The sequence below is a fragment of the Lichenostomus cassidix genome, chromosome 2 (assembly GCF_008360975.1).
Source record: "Lichenostomus cassidix isolate B80296 chromosome 2, HeHo_3.0, whole genome shotgun sequence".
Taxonomy (NCBI): domain Eukaryota; kingdom Metazoa; phylum Chordata; class Aves; order Passeriformes; family Meliphagidae; genus Lichenostomus; species Lichenostomus cassidix.
Genome location: NC_139482.1, coordinates 81,268,722 through 81,289,825, shown reverse-complemented (window position 1 = coordinate 81,289,825; position 21,104 = coordinate 81,268,722). Strand labels below are relative to the sequence as shown.

The window sequence follows — 21,104 nt, the reverse complement described above, 5'->3', positions numbered from 1 at the left end:
CTCTGAAAACTAAAAATTTCAGTGAAGGTTGCTTATCAACCATAAAATATGTACAAGTCCTAGAAAAAATAATTTGGTTTTGGAGCATTTGCCACCAGTTTGCTGTGTGTTATTCACAGAAATGCTCTGGTGTCACATAGTAGAGTGCAGTGTGAAAATCTGTCAGCTTTTACAGAGCTTTATGCTACCCAAAGGAAATCTGTAAATAAATTTGCTTTGTTATATAAGATATGTTTAGATCTCTGTTCATGTATAAAATAAAGCCTGAGTGTGCAGGTATACATATGGTAGTTTATTTTCAGTTCTAGATGATGAAAAGAATACTCAAGGAGTAATTTTACTGGAATTCATAGGGGGCAGATTTACAGGGCTTTCTTGTCACACTTTAATGTAACCAGATAGATTTGTTTGTGAAATAGCATGGATATTGAGAGTAGAGGCAATTGTTAGTATGAAATGAATAGCAGGCATCTTCCTTGCTTCTTCATAAAAGTGTTTCTGTCTAGTGTTTGCAAGCAGCACCTGTGTTTACTATTCCATTTTGCAGTTTTGCCTGGGGCCCAGCTTTTGGTGTAGCCCAACATATTCTTGTTGACGATTTTAAAAAAAAGGCAAAATCATCAGATTTAGATAATTGGAGGTATTTTAAATCTGGTCATCTGGCACAGACATTTTTCTGTCTCCTTTGTCACACTGAAGAAATATGATTTTTTGCTCATCTTTCAGGTCTTCCTGGGCCATATTTTGTTCCTTTCTGTTTACTCACTTTTTCTGCACTGGAGCAGAAACATGAAAATACTATATATCATATGTTGTTGGATTTCTGTACCACTTGAATGGACGAAGTACATCTGGGTAGTCATCCTTTCAATGTGCTGCTGTTAGATAGTAGAAACAAGCACCTGAAGAATGCACATGTGAACATATAGATGAGGAAAGTTAGCTGAAAACAGCAGAACTTGGTGTCAAAATGTCACCTTCCCCTTAGTGTTGAGAGAAAAACAAACTTTGAAGAAGTTGTGCTGGAAGATGCGAGTGACTGTCTAGGTAACTATTACTGCCTGGAATGCGGCGAATTTTGCCCTCCTTGGGAAAGCTGTGGGTTTGTGAAAGAAAGATTGAGCTGTTGCTCTAAAGCAGCTGCAAATATTTCAGTGTACAGTCTCAGACCAAAGCACTGGGCTTCCTTGGAGACTGCAAAAGGAAAACGATATGGGAGAGTAGCAGAGGAACTAATAACTCACCAGACAGATAGGATGCAGACTTTATCTGTCAAACATTAAATATTAATTGCCTTGTGTATGTTCAGTGTCATTCTTTGGACAGCAGTTACGAGCTAAGGGATGGGCTTCGGCAATGGAAGTTTCTCTCCAGTTGACCAAATACAAAATAACCTTTTGCCCTCAAATAATTTATAGAATTTGCTCACTGCGTGGACTGCAGTCCATACAGGAGTAGGCATAGCTGTAAAGGCTTCAACTGCTGGATTACTGAGAGAGTTTATTCAAACTTCAAACCACACTTGGTATGACAGAGCATGATTCATAGGTCCTTGGACAGAATAGCTGCCAATCTCAAAAAAAAGAGTTTTATTTACAGCAAAGATAACTTTCTTTGAATAAGTTAGAATAGGTTAGCTCTTTGGCCAAGAAAAGCTCAGAATTGCTGATGAAACAGAGGAAATACCAAACTTGAAAATAAATCTCGTACTGAGTCCTTGCAGGGCAGAGTTCCCTACATCCCTCTTCTAGAAAGCACTTCTAGCTCAACAGCTTCCAGTGTCTTCCATCATTGAAATAACCTCAGCAAGTCCTGTTGGGGACTCTAGGAAATGTTCCTGTCAAGAAACTGGGAAATACTGAAGTCATGTGCACTGCAGCAGGGTAATATCTGGCTTCTTTGTGCTGATTGCTCCACCCAGTCTTCTGAAAGGTTCTTTCTGCTGCATCTCTGACTGACTCTTATTTAGATGGATCCACTTGACTTAGAGTGAAGCATTCCCTTCCAGTCACACCCCTCAGAGAAAAACAAACAAACAAACAAAAAACCCCAGTTATTTTTTTCATACTGATATTGCAAACTACAAAGAATCAAGTTCTGCAGTGACCCAGAGTGAATATGTAGGACAGCCCTGATTCATCAGAGCACAACTGTGTATTGAGCACATGTTCTGTGGATTCTTGGCAGGACTCAGTATTTGAATGTTGCTAAGCTGTGCTTGATGTGGCAATACCTGTGCTGCTGAAGACAGCTGTGAGGCTCCATGGGGAGAAAACTGATTTGAGGTGTACCTTGAACTCAGGATTGAAAAAGAAATTAGCTCCCTCTTGCTTATTAATAAAAATATTATGGCAATAAAAATTAAAAAGAATATCTTATAGCATTTCTTAAAACAAGTGTCTGGAAACACACAGAAGTCTCTTTTTTACCATTTTCTTCAAAATGTAAATGGTGGGAACAGCAATGCCAGTCTAAAAAGGAAGTACAAAATCTGTAACTGTTGCTAATATCATACAGAAAGAGTTTTTAAGCAGTAAAAGAATTTCAACAAGAGAACTGGAGCAGGAGCCAAATATGGAAATAAATGTCTTTTTACACTAAAGATGTACATTATTTATTCTTTCTTTATAGGAATGATGGTTTCTGTAGCCTAAACAGTCATTATTATGTGCCTGTATGTTGAGGTTTCAGTGATGAATAATAAATTATGATCTTGTGAATTACATGATAAAATATTATCAGTTAGTATATATTACCTTCTGGTTTCTTGTAATTTTATCTATTTGAACAGCTACACAATCCTATTGTCAACATATTTTTCTGATGGATATATCTCTCAATCCATGTTTAAAATGCAGAATTCCAAAATGAATCAAATTAAATAAAGGCATGGGGCATATTGATGATGTATGCTGGAAATAATCAAAACCAATGTTAGGTAAAGAAGTCACAAACTACTCCCAAATTTCTAAAACGTTTGGAAGTTCTTTAAGAGCAGTAATCATAGACTAGATTTAATTAATCTATAACATGTTTCCCATTACAAATAATGATGCCAAAATCAATCAGCTGCAGCTTTGGTACTTTTTTTACTGTATTCATATTTACATATACAAATGTGCAGGTGTCATTGTGTAAACCAGGATTCCAAAACAATAGACACAGAACATAGAATTGGTAAGAACTGGAACTGTTTTAAACCCTTTAACATGTGAGTCCAAGAATTCAGACCTAATCCCTCAAGGAGACAAACTGTGCCCCATCTTTTACTGTGCTGAGGGACATTTGCCAAATGTCTGCACTGGATTGCACATCCCATGAGAGAGAAAGAGGAAGCAGAGCAGCCTTTGTGGAGGAGCCTGGGGATTAGTGAATTCACCTGGGGCACTGCAGAGACAGGAAATCTAGCATTTGCTTCAGTGATTTTTAAATACTTTCATTTGGGAGTAAATAAGTTTCACCTGAGAAAGCTGCTAGGGCTCTACCTCCAAAATAACCTCATGCTCACTGATAAGCATTTCTCTGTGGGGATAGGAAGAGAATTGAGGTCTCATTTTGGCAGAGGGCTGTTTTGATGGAGGGTCACACATGGAGTGTAACCTGTAGTTCTCCTGTTAAAGCTTGCAAACCTCTGGAGCTGACACCCCATTTCTACACATGTGGCCACTGTGGCTCCGTACAGAGCCTATGTTGGTGGCCACAGGTTGTAGGGGGCTGAGGTGGTCAGCTGGCAGAGGGGTCATTGTGAATCTCTCCATGCCAGCCAAAGCTGCCTCCAGCCTACCATGGGGCACACGAACAACCTTGGAAAAAACCTGCTTTGTCTGCAAAATCTCAACCATTGAGCATCGAAAAGTTATCTAACCAAGGACTAACAGTGCCTCTGCCCAAGCACAGCTGAGAAGGAAACAGGCAGCTTCTGGAGGCTGGAGACAAACTGATGTATGTAGAAGATTCTCTACACCCACATAAGGTGCCCTGAGGGGTTATGGCACATGGACAATCTGTGCTGGAGCACGGGCACACCTGAGGACACTGCAGCCCATCAGTGTCCCAGGCAGGAGCAGAGACTTGGAGGAAAAAGGCAACAGCAGAAACCTTCATGCATGGAGCAGCAGAAGTGGTTAAGCACACAGTGACAGAAAGAAGCTATCACTCATGCTGTCTCAGCTTCTTACCCTGCTTGTCACTTCAGTACAGGAATCTTGATGGACAGAGTATAATGCACAGCAAAAATAGGGAAAACTGAGACCAGGAAGTGCAGAGGATAGATGTTTGTGTACATGTCTGTCTCAGTGTTTATCTTCCTTTTTTTAATTATTTTTTTTAACTGCAATAAGCAATGAGAGGTTTGCTTTTGTTTACAGTAAATTAATTCTATTAAAATTACCTGACTCCAGACTGTTTTGCCCACAACACAGTTCCAAGCACATAAAGGTGCCTCCTTCCACCCTGGAGCTAAAGACCTGGTGCCTCTTTGTTCAGAATCATAGGCAGCACCCTCTTCTGGGCATTTTCTATTCATCTGGCCTCCTCCTGCAGATCTAATTTTTCTCAGTTGCATTTTTAGGATTCCAGTTTTCTTTTTGTGTTGCACACACAGACTTAGTGCCTGTCCTCCTGGGAAAGACTTTCCCTCAGTGACAAGGCACTTGGAGGTCTGGTAGTTACCACTCCTGTCTTTCTGTCATTAAGTCTGAGTTCCTATCTGCAGACTTGTATGTGTAAGTACTTCTGGAACATACCATAGAAAATACTTTGAAAATTGTACACACTGCAACATGGAAAATGTTCAGGAGTTCTAGAAAAGAAAACCAGGCTAATACCAAAGGCTTTAACCCTTGCTAAGATTTATGCTAAATTTTGTTTTGTGGTTAGGCCTAGTTGTGAGTGTTCATTAATAGTTTAGCATATATTTGCCATAGAGTAAATTCTTGCTTTTTCTCCCTGATCAGATTCCTCAAAATAAAGATAATTGGTTTTCAAAACTGTTTTTCTTGTTTATTTTTCAGTGGGAGCAAAATTTTTAATTGAAAACTTTCTCTTTTTAGTAGCTGGTGAATATAATCATAAAAGAGCAATTGGCACATTTCTACAAGATACATATTCTGTGAGAAGCAGAAAAGAAACTTTCATTCCTGAGACAGAAATATAATGCAAATCATTCTTGTTCCCTTTTATTTAGACCATTGTAAGGAAACAAAAGGTCTGCTTTATGAATGCAGTAACAGTGTATACCCTCCAGACATCTGCCTGTTCTTTGATTTCCACCTAGTGTGAGTCAGCTTCCTCTGTCTTCAAGGCTAGGAAGTGAGCTGTTGAATGAATAGTGGTGCTCAGAAAAGGTGTTAAAATACACAGCTTGCAACATTAAAATTTATCATCGCTGTTTCACCAGAAGTAGGACAGATCCTTACTGTGGGTTCACTTTTCATTAACTTATGGATGAAATAAACTCTTAGAATTAGCTTCTACTTGAATAAACTTTTATTTCTATTTAAACTGGCTGCTGTATGGGCCAAACCTATGTTTAGTTACCTCTGCTCTTGACTGAACTAATACTGAGATTGACTGTTCTGATTCATTTCTGTTGCTGAATTGACCTGCTTCTGACCACTCTGTCTGACCCACTTTTAAGGGTTTATGAGCTCCTGACAAATACAGCTGGGCAACTGATTCTTGGTTTTGATCCTTATTCTGTGTGGTGACTAACATTTGATCACTCAAATGTGTGATATCTGTAGAGTACCCAACAAAATATTAGCAAACCACCAGTGAAATACAGAAAGAAATCCATTCTTTGATGTTTAGTTGGCATTCTGTAAGCACATGGCTAAAACAGCAGATGCAATGTCAGAGGTAAAAACAACCAGTTCCATGCTATCTAGAAGAGGGTCAATGTGTTTCAGATGTGATCTTCTAACTTAAATGCAATGCTGTTCTAATGCTGTTCTTAGAAATGCTTTTGGTTTTGCTTGGATTTGATGCTTTCAACCACAAGGTTTGGCTCTAAACTGGGCAGATGAACAGGAAACTTCTGTCTTTGGGGATGGCATGGCATACACACCTTTCAAGAAGTACTCTGGAACACCTTCCCTGGCATGTCTCTTGGATGGTTTAGAAGAAGAAAAACATGTAAAAGGATAGATGTGTTTGGTTTTCTTCATTTCTACTGAAAAAAATAACAAAATTCTTCCCATCAAAATGTGAAGTGAGTTGTGCTGGAGTTAAAGGGTTTATTATTTAAAAGAAAGGTATTGAGCAATTGCCAGCACTGTGATACTTCACCATTATTAAAGACTGATATAGTAATAAACATGTTACTCTCATCAAACTGATTTTTTGTGGAATGCTGCTCCTGTCTGTTCATCAGTTCTTGAAATGTATGAAAATTAAAGGAAGAATCAACAGGATCAGACAGAAACAAACCTTGAAACTCTGTCAGTTAATTAAACAGCTCTGGCTGTGTATGTTGGTATGTTCTCTTTTACTCTATTGTTTTGCTGTTCAGTGACTCGTCACTTGAACAGCTGCAGGATAGGCACTGTTTTCTGAAGGTGTAGTGAGCATCGTTTGCAAAATTAGTCATAAACAGCCTGCATATGCAAACTGTAATCTATGCATAAACATTAAACATCCCCAAATTCCTGAAGGAATTTGTCTTTGCCAAATACGTGGTGAGCCTATGAATTTAAATGAGTTTTCAGTCCCCTGCACTGAAACAGTGGTGGAGCATAGCTTTAGTATTTTTTGGATATGGAGGTGACTGGTGAGAGGGCAGCTCTGCATTCCCAGAGCTACTCCACAGCAAAGGAGCTGGGCACACTGAGGATGCACAACGCTGCATACTTGGCCTGCAAACCCTTTTCTGTACTTCAGTTGAAAGCCTGCATTGGCTTTACTGCTTGTGTGAAGTGAGCAAGGCACGCCGCTGATGTTTCGCCATTGCAAAATTATCTGAAGACAGCTAGCCCCGTTCTGGAGGCATGGCTGGGGCTCAGGGGCAGACTGGGGAGGGCAGCTCCTCTTTCCCAGGCAGAGGGTCCCAGCAGCACCATGGGGGCAGATCCATGTCTGGCACCTCCGTGGGCTTCTCCCTGGTCCAGTCCCAGCCCCCAGGTGGACATACCTCGTTGCCATCTGGGCTGGTGACCTCGGTGGCCACCTTGGGCCTGAGCACTGGCAGCCCCCACTCAGGTCTCCCATTCTCACAGGAGCAGCTCCTGGACAACTCCAGCTTGTCTTCTGCAGAATACCTTCATGAGGGCATTTGCGTTTCATGGATGGGGAAGTAGTGAGGAATGAGAGGATGGTGCTTTCATTCCCCTTGTGTGTGTTGATTTTCTGGTGTTGATACTGTGGCTTCTGGCATTGCCACACTTGAAATTTCACCAAAAGGGTCATGAAAACAAAAAAATCTTGTGGTGTGCTTGGGGAAAAACCCGTTTTCCCCAAAAAATGGGAAAAAAAAATCAGAAATGTTAGCAATGGGGGGCTATTTAGGAGGACAGATGAGAGCAGATGAGAGTCCATAGTTCTGTCATCAGGAAAGATGTTATCTGTGTCATAAAGCCTGCACTAGCCACAAGTAAAAGCAAAAGCAGCAATTACATACATTAAAAAAAATTGTTCAATATGACAAAAATTGTGATACACAGGGGATTTCTAGATGTCAGGAAAAATCCTTGATCCTTGTCTGGTTTTGTCAAGGCCAATAAAGTGTTTTGGAAGTGTTCCCAGAAAAAAGCCATCATAATCAAGAAAGGAGCTGCCTCTACATAGAAAGAGTATGAACAATCAGTATGAAATAAAAGATGCTGCTGTGATCATTTGGTATTTGGAAAGAAATAGAGTTACACACTCAACAACATGGTAGGAAAACGAGTCATATGAAAACGTTTTTGAGTGTTTAATGGGAACAGGTTTGGGTTAAGTAACTTTCCAAAATCCAGAGATTTCAGTAAGATATTTGATACAGTGATGCTCAGCATAAAAGTACTGAACTTCCCCTAAAAGAGCACAGTCTAGTGGATTTTGAGTGGAGTAACTGGAAGTTATCAGTGGAGATGTTCAATTAATTGGCATGTGTATCATGTTCTGCAAGAGTCACATCTCATTGTTTAGGCTGTTAAGTATTTTGCATTAATGATCTAGGAGGTATGAGAAGACATTCATAGGCAATAATTTTTGCAGAAAAGATAAATACTGGTCTGATAGTAAATGTCATAATATAGAATGCTTTATAAACAATATTAATCAAGAGAGCTTATAATAACTGTCTGAAGAGATGTAATTCTAAAAGAGTATGGCCCATAGCTGGGATATTGTGAAGCTGCAACTTCACACAATATTTTGGAGACAATAGGAGACATGGAACAGCAGACAGGAAACTTACAGCAGAAGATTGCACAACGTAAATCATGGGCATATTGAGAGGAAAAAAGCAGAGGGAATGTGCATGTATGTCTTTGTTTACTAGAACCAAATTTTAGGATTTGTGTCAAAAAACCCTTAAAAATGTTTGAATGTTGTTGAGGGTTTTGAGAAGAGAGTGTAGAAAATACTTGGAGATTTTTGGACCTAAGTCTGTTTACCTGAGCAAAAAGACAGTTATCTGTGTTTACAGGAGTAAAAGTGGGGACATTAGGCTTGAGTTGAGAAAGATATATCGGGGCCAAGACTTCAAAGTAAGAAATAACACATTTTTAACAGTTTTTAACAGCTCAGCTGACTAACCACTGGAAGTTGGTGAATTTTCCATCTCTTGATGTCTGTGTAATCAAGATTGAATACCTTTCTCAGTGTGTATAAGTAAAATAAATTCATTGGCATCAGCACAAGTAATGAGGTTGATGGAGGTTATTAACATAGGCTAAATTTAGGGAGATAATAGCATGTAATTTTTAGAAATCTTCTCCCCTCCCACTTAGGAGTACAAGTTAGCTTTAAGAAAAAACAATTTATAACTATTTGTTCTTGTAGGTGTATTTTAGAGAATGATCATGAAGTCTGGGTAAACAGTATCTGAATTTGACAAACAAATACCCTGTTGATCACCATCTCTATCAGTTTGTTAACTGTTTCATCATTTTGTGATCAGGAAACACAAAATTCACTTCTTGTAGGTTATTTTTGTATACATTTCAAGGACAGCTGAATATTTGATGTTATTTGTGTTTATTTGTAAACTTTGTTATGAAGCAGGATGCATGCATAGGCTAATTGCTTCTTGAGCTCTTACTGCTGATTTACTGACCTGGTTTGTCAAACTTGCTAAACAGATGATTAGACATGTGCACAGGAATCTGAAAACAAAATCCAACCCACAGAAAAGCAGAATTCAACATTCAGTGCCCTAAATGACATTGAAAGGGACAAAAATATCCCTTTATAGGATTATAGGGACAAAAATATTCCTATTGTCCTTTACGGATCTACAAATACACAGTTTTCCTGCAGACTTCTGGAATGGCAGAAAAAGATTAATAGCAAAGATGGACATTTCCACCAGTAAGACCAAAACATGGACCTGCAGTTCCCTCCAGGGCAGACAACAGAGAGAGAAAGAAAGAGCACATTTCTCGCTCAGAATTTCAGTATTAGATTCTGTGAATTGCCTTGAAGAATAGTTTCTCTCCTTTGACAGCAAGGCACAAAGCTGATTTTAATGCTGTGAGTCCTATCAGGCTACCTTTGCTCCTCCTTAATGACATTCTGTTGCCTATACTATTCAAGAGATCAGACTAGGTGTAAGAATATTTGGCCTTTAAATCTATAAATTCTTTATGCTACAGTAAGAGGTTGATAGTGGTGTAATCTTGTACAAATGAGTGAATCAGAATTGGTAGTTTACATAAAACAGGAATGAGCAAAGAAATAGTGTTATTGCCTCAGGCCAAGAAGAGGTTGGTTTGTAAAACATGTAGTTTAAAAATGTCCTGTACCTAGTATTTGATGATACTTTGCTTGTTTGCTGCATAACAATGGCATGATACTGTGCAAGGTACTCAAATGCAATTGGCACCTTGCAGAAAACAACACAGTGCTATGTTCTACAAATGAGCTATGCTAACTTATTCTAGTTAAGCAAGTAACTAGAGTTTATCAAGCTTTAGGGCCGTGATGTGTAACTGAGATTCACTGCTAAAGTCATCTTTATGATTCAGGGAAAATTCTGACAAAGAAATGAACTTGCATGTGAGAGATTGAGAGAACAGGAGTTTAAATAACAGTTTGGCAAATACCACAGAACAGCTGGAGAATTCAGGGAGGATGTCTACCTGCTATCCTTCTACTGGGGTCCAGGTAGAGAAGAAAGAAGTACTTAACCCTACAGTACTGAAATGCACTTTAATGTTGTATTCAGTATAGATTGTGGGCTCCATCTTTTAGATGTAGGACTTAAAAGGTCTCAGCTAGAAGTGCCTTGAATGGTTGAGGGGATAGCATAGTCTCAGGGAATATGAAGAGTCAGGAAACAGTCTTGTGTGCATAAATCCCCTGCATAAGATGTTAAGGTCATGTTGTTAATATTTGGGGGAAGGACATTTGTGAGGAGATTTTCATTATTGTCATAGCACAGCAGTTTCTCTTTCACCAGAAGCAGGTATTCTTATTTTCAGGCTGAAGACTTTTAAATGGTACTTCTTGACCTGCATTCAGAATTACTTCAGCTTTTTTCTTTCAGACTGTGGCTCTTAGAGTGGCTTTTCTGTCTACTACAAATAACGAGGTGTTTTGTCTCATAGTTGCTGTCTTTATCTCAGTTCACCTAGGTTTTGATGTGTAGATTTTCTGTCTGTTTGAGAGAATAGTACAGAATGGAATGTTTGTCAAGCCAGCATAAGCAGCAGTCTTGATTTGTAGTGTTCTCTGCATTGTTCCAGTCTGCAGGAATTTCAGTGCACATCAGGCACTATAAGCTGATCAGGTTTTGATTCCTCCACTTTGTTCTTTTGAGGCAACAGTGATGACAAAACAGGAAGGAAGAGATGTACTTATGTGCTTGGCATTTCTTAGGATCTTTAGCTGATCAGCCCAGCCACAATCTTCATAAATAGTTAAGATTCACTTTCTTTCACAGCTGTGTTTTAGTGAAAGAAATTAAAATGAACAATCCACATTATCACAGGAGTGATAACTTCAGGATTGAAGTGTGAGTGTTTGCAGCCTGCACGATGGAGAGGGTGGCTGAAGGCTGTATGTGCTGCTGGGCATGGCAAGGTGTTGTGCAGTGTGCTTCACCTATTGCAGTTCTCCAAAGCCATCTCTGGTTGGAACCTTCTATTTTGTACCGTGGAAATGAAGGAAGGAAAGCATCCTTTGGAGGGAATTCTGTTGTGGTGAACCACTTCACCAGGATGTTAAAGCAGAAAGGAATAGTGGACTGGCCTGAAGAGAAAAAGGAGGGAAAATATTCCATCTCTTATTCTCTCTCCTATAAAATTAGGGCATTCTGTTTTCCCTTCCTCATATTATTCTTTAATTTATAGTTGATTTTACACTGCTTCCTGTGAAAACGTTTTCTCTTGTTTCTTCTCTTGCTTCCTTGAAAACATTTGTTGCTTTATGACATTTAGCCAGCTTCTCTGAGATTCAAAGACGTAAGCAGTAACCTGGACATTGAGTGTCTGCATCACTGTGTGTCTGCAATCATAACAGTCATAGGAAGATAGGGAACCAACTTGCATTTACAATCCATGCTACAAAAGGTGTATGGTGATGTAAAATTGTAGCTGAGAGCACTCACCTCTTCATTATCTGTGTAATTATAGTTATTAACAAGTCTGAACAATCCTGTACTGTTAGATAAAGAGCAACTTGGAAGAGTAAGTTTTCATTATGGAAAAAATCGATTGGTTGCACAGATATTATTTACAAGTTAGCAAAATACCTCCACTAAGGAGCAGTGGAAGTGAAACATTGCCAATGAACATAAGCAATAAAAATAGATTGGTCTCTTGGATGTGAACTTGCTAAAATGCCTAAACATACTAAATTAATCTTGCATTTAAGAAATAAATTACTAGTTCAATATTAATTAGCAGCAAGGCAAGATTCTGTCTTGATTCACTGAAATAGAAGCTTTTTGCCAAATATGTGCAGGATCAGTTTCGCAGGGCCTCATGTAATTGAATGCTATGCTTACAAGTGCACAAATGCTATGAGGAATGTGAATTTTTCATTACACTTGACAGAGATAGATGGCTGAGGTAGCTGCAAATATTAGAAGTCTATAGTCCCGTTATTGCCATGCTCTACTCAAGGTCATCAGACCTGAGCAGGAGTAATTATCCCAGGCATAGGATTGGATTAATGGCTGTACTTCTTCTGGTACCTTCATGAACAGAACTGCGAAGTCTGCAAAAATACTCTTGTGAACCAAAGAGAATGCACCATTCTGAGCAACATCTGAGGATCATGCACATTTTGAGGTCATCATAGTTTCTGGCATAGCTGTTTCTCTCTCTGACTCTGTCAGGGGCTTTTTCAGATGCCTTTCCCCTCTTCATTGCTTCAGCCTTCTGATTTTTATCCTTAGCCAGAAGTAGTCTCTCCTGTCTGCCTATGAGAAAATGGGAAATTCTTGTTCTGTTTCAAGATGGAGTATGACAAAGCAAGGATTTTTTTTTTTTTGCAGAGTTCTTGTTGATCTGTTTTCCATGGAAGTGGGAACTCAGGGTAAATCTGTCACAGTTAAAATGGACAAAATGAAAGTGTCACAGAGCTTTACAAGAGGAAGACCATAATATGAAATGATGGGGAAGACTCTAATACCAAATGATGAGGAAAAATATGTAGAGTATGGGTTTTTTTAATATTCAATTTGCTTTTAGATTAATTAAAAAAATATTTTTTTAAATGCCATTTTAAAGTAAGGGGAGACTATCCATCAAAATGCTCTGTAAAAGTTCAACATTTTCAGTATGTTCTGTGTCTGTATTTTGTCTCTTATTTTCAGTCTAACTGCTAAATTATGGTAGAGCATTTAATCAATTTGAAAAACAAACAGATGTAGCTTGTTCTTCCCTGAATCAGACTGCATTTCCCCGAAAGTCCTCTGGACTGGCTTTGGGACTCGTGTTTCATTTGCTGCATATTACTCAGATATTGAATAGATTATTGTACCTAATTTCATCAAATGTTAAGTTTAGCTTAAGCTTTTTCTAATATATGCAAAACCTTGAAGAAGGCAGGTATTAATTGGAAATGTGTATCTCTGTCACACTCTTCAAGGAACTGATTAACTTTGGAGTTCATATGAGGCTTCAGTGGAAGCTTCATCAAAATGTTCTGTAGTATTGACAATAGTGTGTGCCTTGCACAGTATTGATGCCATGCTAACTTTATTCTCCTTAAAGAAATTGTGGCTGTTTCATTTTAAATTTTAGGAGCGTCTTCTGCTGTCTTTACTGCCTGCTCACATTGCCATGGAAATGAAAGCAGAGATCATTCAGAGGTTACAAGGTCCCAAGGCAGGCCAGCTGGAAAACACCAACAACTTCCACAATTTGTATGTCAAAAGGCACACCAATGTAAGGTACTGTGCTGTAAGAAAATGTATCAACAACATTCAGAACAAAAATTGAAAGAAAGTGATAAGGAAGCAATTAAGAAAATAGTTTTTTTAATATGCTTTTCAGCAACCTAATATGTAGCATACCTTAATTTGATCAAATGCTGAAAATTCCTTGTTCCATAAGAGCCACAAAGGTGATAGATAATACAATGGAGTTGTTGAGAAAAAGCGCTACACAATAATAGGTTTTTTTTCCCCCATAATATCTTCATTTTTCAGGTTCGAGTACCAAATCCTGCTTTCATGTGTACTGGTAAAAACTACAGTTCATATCAGTGGTATCGTTCTGATTTTGAAATTTGCTTAACTGGAACAATTTCTCAGGATTTATATAATGTAAACAGAGGCAGCTGTATCATATATGTATTTTACACAGTACCTGCAATAAAATATTCTGCTGACAGATCCAATTTTTCATTAACTAAAAATTTCTAGTAGTTAGAAAAATAAAGCACCTTTTATTTCAAACATTTGTTCTTTTTCACAAGTTGGGGTTTTTCCTTTTTTTTTTTATTAGAGTAGTTAATTTGAATAAGATTATTAAAAACTGCTTTTTAAAAAATATTGCAGGACTTTTGTGGAAGCTGGTTTTCCCTTGTGAGCACAAATACTCTCAAATAATTATATTACCATAATTATATTGCTGATTTTTGACTTGGAAAAACATTTCTATTTTTTTAATACTGTAACAAATACAGGTATTACATACCTATAATAAAATGTTTATAAATACCCATGAATATAGGTATACCTTTAGAAGTTATATCTGAAAAGATAACACCTTTAAATATAGGTATATATTACCTATAAACACAACACCTCTAAAAGTAAATATGGGTTTACCTATAAATGTAGTTATATTTGTTGCTCTACATTTAGTAGTGACTGGTTTGGGTATGGACAGACCCCTGTGAAGTCCAGAATGCTTATTTTCAGGCTTTGCTGTTTACTGATGATCTGAGTCTTGCAGAAGGAAGCTGTGACCAAGGTTCTGTTCATTTCTCTTGCAGCATCTTGTACGCTGACATCGTGGGATTCACTCGCCTGGCCAGCGACTGCTCACCAGGGGAGTTGGTGCACATGTTGAATGAGCTCTTTGGCAAGTTTGACCAGATAGCAAAGGTGGGTTTCAAGGGGCTGCCACTGTTAATTTAAATAAGAAAGTCATCCTCAAAATATTTTTTTTTCATCCTGGGGACTTCGTGCAGCATTTCTGAGAATTTGGCAGGAAGATTGGATTTGAAATGTGTGAAGAAAAAAATCTGGCTGTGGTCTGAGTGCAACAGTGCATTTCTGCCGGTGTGACAGTGTGTGAAACCCAAGATAGCTCTCTAATAGGACCAATAGAGACAGCTCATGGAGCCCAATAAAGCTTAATAGCAGTTGAACAGTTCTTTGAATAGGTTTTTTAATAAGAAATTCAAGATAGAAAAGTGTTAGTCAGTTTTGTGATCTCAGAAAAAGCATTTAAGAGACTGAAGACGAGAGACAATATTGATCGAACCAATGTTAATTACTGACCACAGCCTCTTGATTTCTCAAGAAAAGAATCAAATACAATCAGAATTTTTTCTTCTGCTTATTTAGGTATCATTTTTATAAAAATTAAATCAAACTTCGTGTGCGAAGTTGAAATGAGAACCTCAGAACAGATAAAAATTTCTTTTGTTTTTATTAGTACAAAAACTATTGTCCACTGTTGGTTTTAAAAAAAATAAAAATCTTTACATGGCCTTAGATTAAAAAATATAGAAACAGTATCATGATTGTTAACTACTGGAAGTATTCCATATTACGTCTTCAAAGATGTGAATGTGGAAGACTATGTCTTTTGATTTCATATTTCAAACAAAAAGGCTTTATTTTAATTGAGGACGTGATAGTTTGGCTCAGTTCTTTAATCTCAGGTGTGAACAATCCTGCATATATATGTTTTGCAGTGAAATTACTTCCTGCTTTTTTCTGCCCATTATAAACCATAACTCATGGAGGGATCATCTGTACAAAACTCTCTCAGCATTTCTGTTTCAGCAAGCCATTCTCTACTGAAACAAGCTTAAGTAGAAAGATTTTGCTAATATCATTTAAGTCAGTCTTTGTAACAATAACCCTTAATTTGCATATTTCAAGTTGAAAGTGACCATCTCACCTTGCTTTTTTTTCCTCCAGGAAAATGAATGTATGAGAATTAAAATCTTAGGTGACTGCTACTACTGTGTTTCTGGGCTACCTATATCTCTTCAAAATCATGCCAAGAATTGTGTGAAAATGGGACTGGACATGTGTGAAGCCATTAAGTAAGTGCCAAACATAAAAAAAAGAAACTTAAAAACCAGTTTCCTTTCCCTAAAATTACAGTATATCTAGGTGAGCTACACTTGGCAAAAATATGTATCATGTGGAGGTCTGGGTATTTTGGTCTGTGTGATTTGTTTCTTCTAACCAGCTGTCCTTTAATATTAAAACTTATTGTGTGTTCTTCTCTAAGTTTAAATTCCAATTTTTTTTTGTTTTTGTCTAGATCACATTAACCACTGTCCATGTAGCAAAGTAAGAAATTGGCTCATCTGTGGGAGGCATATGTGTGGTGTGCACCTCGTCATGAAATGGATAGTTATGTTGAACGGTGTTAATGACTAATGAAGTAGCCATACAAAATTGTTCCTCTGATTCTGAAATACTACTCTCATATGTATGTAATTGTAGTCACAGGAGGGTTTTGGCTTTTAGTTATCTGGTCTTCTGATTCAGTCCAGGGTAATTACTGTACAGGTAGACTGATTAAAGCAAATTTGGTTCTTTTCCCTTTCAAGTGTACACAGAAAAGGTGTAGTATTTGTGGAAACTAGGATTTTGATCTCCTTTCTTCAGCAATCTTTTGTAAAACTAACCTCAGTACAGGAATTAGATGTCTGCATTCTCTAAAATGTTATTTCTTCATACACCTATGGTTGTATCTTACATAGTGTCCAAAGAAATCTATTTTTTAAATGGTACTTGGCATACTTCACCTTGCCAAGCATTAAAGTCTACAGGTTTGGTTGCCTTTCAATTGCTTTCACTGGATGCTTTTTCACTTAGATACTAGAACTTTATCACAATTAAACCATTTATTTCTCTATCATACTAGGAACTAAAGCTACCATCCCTTCTGTAGAGCAGATAGGAAAAGGGTGTCACTCCCAAAGTTCTGGCCTCCCCTTGTTGGTTGGCTTAAAAATGTTGAGATTTTTTCCCCACCCTTTGAGTGAAAATGAGAGCTTTCTGGTTCACATTTCAAAACATCTGTGCGCTGTGTGAGAAATGTGAGTTAAAAGTATTTGCACAGTGTTTCTGATCAACCTGTTGCTTTGTTACTTGAGAGAAAAAGGTATAGGAGGTTACAGGCTGGTGGAAAAACAATGCTAAGCTTGAGCTGTAAAGTGCCCTTCATGAAGAGCCAAAGTGTATCACACATCATAATGCAATGTTTTACTTGAGCTCAGAGAGCAATCTGTTAGTTCCTCACACTTCAGAACTTCCAATTTTCCGTGAGATAACTTTCTGCTCAAGCTGCTATCATTGTTAATGCTTTAGGATCAGGTTCTTGGTAAGAGCAGCCTTATAGACTAGAAAATTATATGTTAGCTCTAAAGCATATTCTGACCTGACTTTATTACTGTAGTCAGAAATCACAACTTTCCTGTAGACAGATGCCTGATTACCACAGCCTGTTTGCAGAAGAAGTGAGGAATCTGCACCCTCTGTTTTCATATCCTTTCAAAGTATTATGTCAAATGTCACAGCCTCCAGGTGAATGAAAATTGCTGATTATTAATCAACTCCATATTTTGTTGTGTGATTGCTGCATCTTTGAATGGAAGCATCTCCTGACATACTTCTGTGTGCTGTAAAATGAGAAGTAGTAATAGTCTTCCTGTTGGAAATGTGTCACTCAATATGATTGATTCATGCTATCTGAAATACCCTTTTTGTCAGATAGAAATTATTGTCATAGTCAGTCACTGAGGTGCAAACTTCCCCCTTGGTGTGTAAACTACTGAAATAGAGTAGTTTACTGTTTATATTAGTAGTTCTATATAGATTTTCCCACCTGAATATTGTTCCAGTTCTCTTTGAAGCAAAAAGGAGGAATTCTGCCAAATTGCCAGGTGATCTGTACTACAAAGTCTTACTCAGTTTTGTTACCTAATGATGTGTAGCTCCATTTTGAGCAATTCAGCTTCACTATGGTATGGATTGTTTCCATTTAAGCATGGATTGTAGTCCCACTGTTTAATTGCTCTGCTTCTCTGCTCTATGTTGGAACAAATCCAATGTTTCTTGTAGTCTGCAACCTGCTTGCCCAGGAGTGAGCTCTTCACTTTATCAAGCCACAAATGCCAGTGCTGCCTGTGATGTTGAGACCTGGCCACCCTAACTGGGTGCTTTAAGGCCAGAACTTATCTGTTAAGGCAAAATATGTTTGTGTGTGAATATATGTGTTGTTTTCATTCAGGTCAAACTCCACTCCCTTGTCTGTCTGGTGACTCCCTTATTTGCATTTTTCTCAGTCACACATTCTTGAAGACTTCCTTTGATTTGGTAGCATGAAACAAATTCAATTTCAGAGGAAAGTGAAAAACTGTAGGATATAAGATGGTTATACTATTTTGAATGCTAGATACTAAATAAAATAATTCTTTAAGGTGTGATAATTCTTGCAGGTCTGATCCAAAAGGAAACTATGCTGTTAAAGCAGGCAATTTACAAGGCACTAAATGCCTAAGGCTCACTCAATAAGTTAAAGTGTGTAAGGCAGGGTCAGGTGAGTCTTAGATACCTTAGTCCTGAATTACATATGAATAAAGCTCAGGTAAAGCGTGTAGATGCTTTCCTAATGACCTGAACTCTTGCTTGTATGGAGTAAAGTTGCTCCAATTCCCTGCAAGCTAACTATGCCTCTGAAGAATGTAGAATCCTTACAAACTCAGAGAGACGGGGGAGCAGAAAATGAAATAAAGGTGGGAAGTTTCAGATATACTTCTGTAGGTAAGGCAAACATCCTCTGGGGATGTGATAACCTACATTCTTGAATGCATTCAGTGCCTGCATTGTTATAGCAATTGTTCAAGGAGTACTGGAGAGAAGAAGTAGTAAACTCTAATTCGGTCCAGAGTTACACTGCTTATTTAATGTCTTCTGTGGTTTCTTTAATTTGTGGCACAGAAGAAAATATTCAGTTCTAGTACAATTCTGCTTGGTCCCCTGCTTAGCTCCTGAGAGCTTATTATAAAGCAGACTTTATTCTGCTTGTTCTGCAGAATGTGGAAAGGCAGTCTTTTGACAAGCACTCCTAGAGGATAAATGTTCCACTTCCATTTTGCCCAGTTTTGTAAAACACTTTTTTTCTGAAGTGCTAGGCTTGTGTCATATCCCTTCTGCAGAGCAAAGTGGTGTTTGTCATTTGGCAACTGCTTACAAAGGTCATTTGCAGGCGGTTCATTTTCAAGTGTGTCAGCTACACAAGAGCAGTGTAAAATGGCAATGTGAAAAGAAATAGCAATAAACACTTGATAGAGACTGAACGAATTAAAATACTTTCAGTCATGCTCCTGTTACTTTCATTTCCCAGAAAAAAAAACCCACTTGAGAACTAGTGCTTAAATGTAACATTTACCATATGAAATTAAGCCTGCTGTGGTGTTCTATGTTCCCTTCCAAAAAAACAAACAAACAAACAAAAAAAAACAAACAACAAAAACCCAAAAAGAAACCTGCCACCTTAATTCAATAAATTAGAAAGTACAGAGCTGATGATTCTCATCGCTGAGACTGAAGATGTTGCTAGAACTATGTATGCACCCAACCCTTATTCTGTTGTTGTTTCTTCCATTAAGACTCCGAATTTCTTTAAGTGTATGTGCATGTTCCTTATTATTGGCTAGGTTTTGGGCCTATGTAAGTTGGTGTTTGAATAAGTAAATCCAGTTATGACCTTCCCTTTTCTTAGACATGTATAAGGGTGCAGATACCTGAATTAGTTCTATTACTCTTTACATATGTCATTAGGTACCCATATGACATATGTCTGAAAATGTCCTGGTTGTTTGACATCCGTCACCCACGTGGGATTCAGAAGTGTCGCTGTTGAGCAGCTAGCAGAGTAATGAAGGCACCAGTTCTCAGTGGCAAGAAGGAATGACCTTTATTGTTTTGATTTCATCACATATATAGAGTTCTCAAAAGTCACCCAGATTGGTCAGTCAGAAGCCTTCCCCCAGGCCTGATTGGCCAGGCCTGCACTGTCCAAGTTCTGGGACACTGTTCCAACAACATCCAAACTTTATCTTTATTTATAAAACACAAGAAAATTTCTCATGGGAAAAACCTGTGCTAGCCACACAGAAGAGCTGCTTCTGTGAAGATAAATGCCTACCTTATGTGTAGGGCTCTTCTGAGATTTGGGCTGGGGTGAACAGATGCATAACTCTGTCACTGGAAGGGTCAAAGGTTTAGATGTGGTTTGGACAGTGAGGGTACCCTTGCATTCGCTGTGTAATGTTCTGATGGGTGCAGCATTCACTAAGCATGTGGAAGGCTGCTGAGTTTGTGTTCTCTACAGCCTGAATGGCACTAAGTCCATATCCCCAAAGAGTGTACAAGCCCCAGCCCACAGACCATCCTGAGGTGCTGTGTTTTTCGTCCTTCCTCTCAGATATGATGGATGTAAGGAGGTCTCAGATGTAAACATTAGGGTCTTCAGATAGAAGGATGTGCAGCAGTAGTTCCGGACCCCCAAAAGCTCCCAGTAGAACAAAAACAGTCCTTAGGTTCTACCATGAGACTAAACATCCTCACTGTTCATTGCAGCCCTCCCAAATAATTTCAGATGAATATAAAAGAAGGAACTTCAGACACAGACTTGAGAATTAATATTTCTACAAATTGTTGCAAATACAGATAATAGGAAAGGTAATATATAATCATAGCATTAAAAGAACGGAGGCAATGCTAAAAAGAAGTAAATGTTATTACTGCTGTTACTGCTAATTTCATATAATCATGGAATGATAGGATGTTTTGGATTGGAATGGCATTAAAGACCATCCACTTCCAGCTACCCTGCCATGGGCAAGGACACCTTCCACTAGAGCAGGTTGCTCAAAGCCCCATCCAGCCTGGCCTTGAACACTGCCAGGGATGGAGTATCCACATAATTTGACTGGTAAATTAAAAGAAAAAAAGGGACCTGTTATGTATTTTAACAGAGGCTTTATTCTCAACTGCAGGAAGGTGAGAGATGCGACTGGAGTTGATATTAACATGCGCGTCGGAGTGCACTCTGGGAATGTGCTTTGTGGTGTTATTGGGTTGCAGAAGTGGCAGTATGATGTGTGGTCCCATGATGTCACTCTGGCCAATCACATGGAAGCTGGAGGAGTCCCAGGGTAAGAGGTTTATGTCTTAACTTTTGGACACAAGGATTTTTCAGTCCTGGAGAAATACAGGCAACATCTCTTAAGCCATCAGCCTTCATGGAGAT

The 21,104-nt window shown here is 38.3% G+C and overlaps 1 protein-coding gene across 1 annotated transcript in view; it reads left to right on the top strand.

Annotated features, from left to right (window-relative positions):
- The window catches only part of ADCY2 (adenylate cyclase 2), a 202,186-nt gene that overhangs the window by 119,392 nt on the left and 61,690 nt on the right, over positions 1-21,104 (top strand). Inside the window, exons 5-8 of the mRNA XM_085052161.1 lie at positions 13,392-13,540; positions 14,590-14,701; positions 15,749-15,876; positions 20,851-21,009. Of these exons, the coding sequence (XP_084908287.1) occupies positions 13,392-13,540; positions 14,590-14,701; positions 15,749-15,876; positions 20,851-21,009 (548 nt within the window). The remainder of the gene's footprint in view (positions 1-13,391; positions 13,541-14,589; positions 14,702-15,748; positions 15,877-20,850; positions 21,010-21,104) is intronic.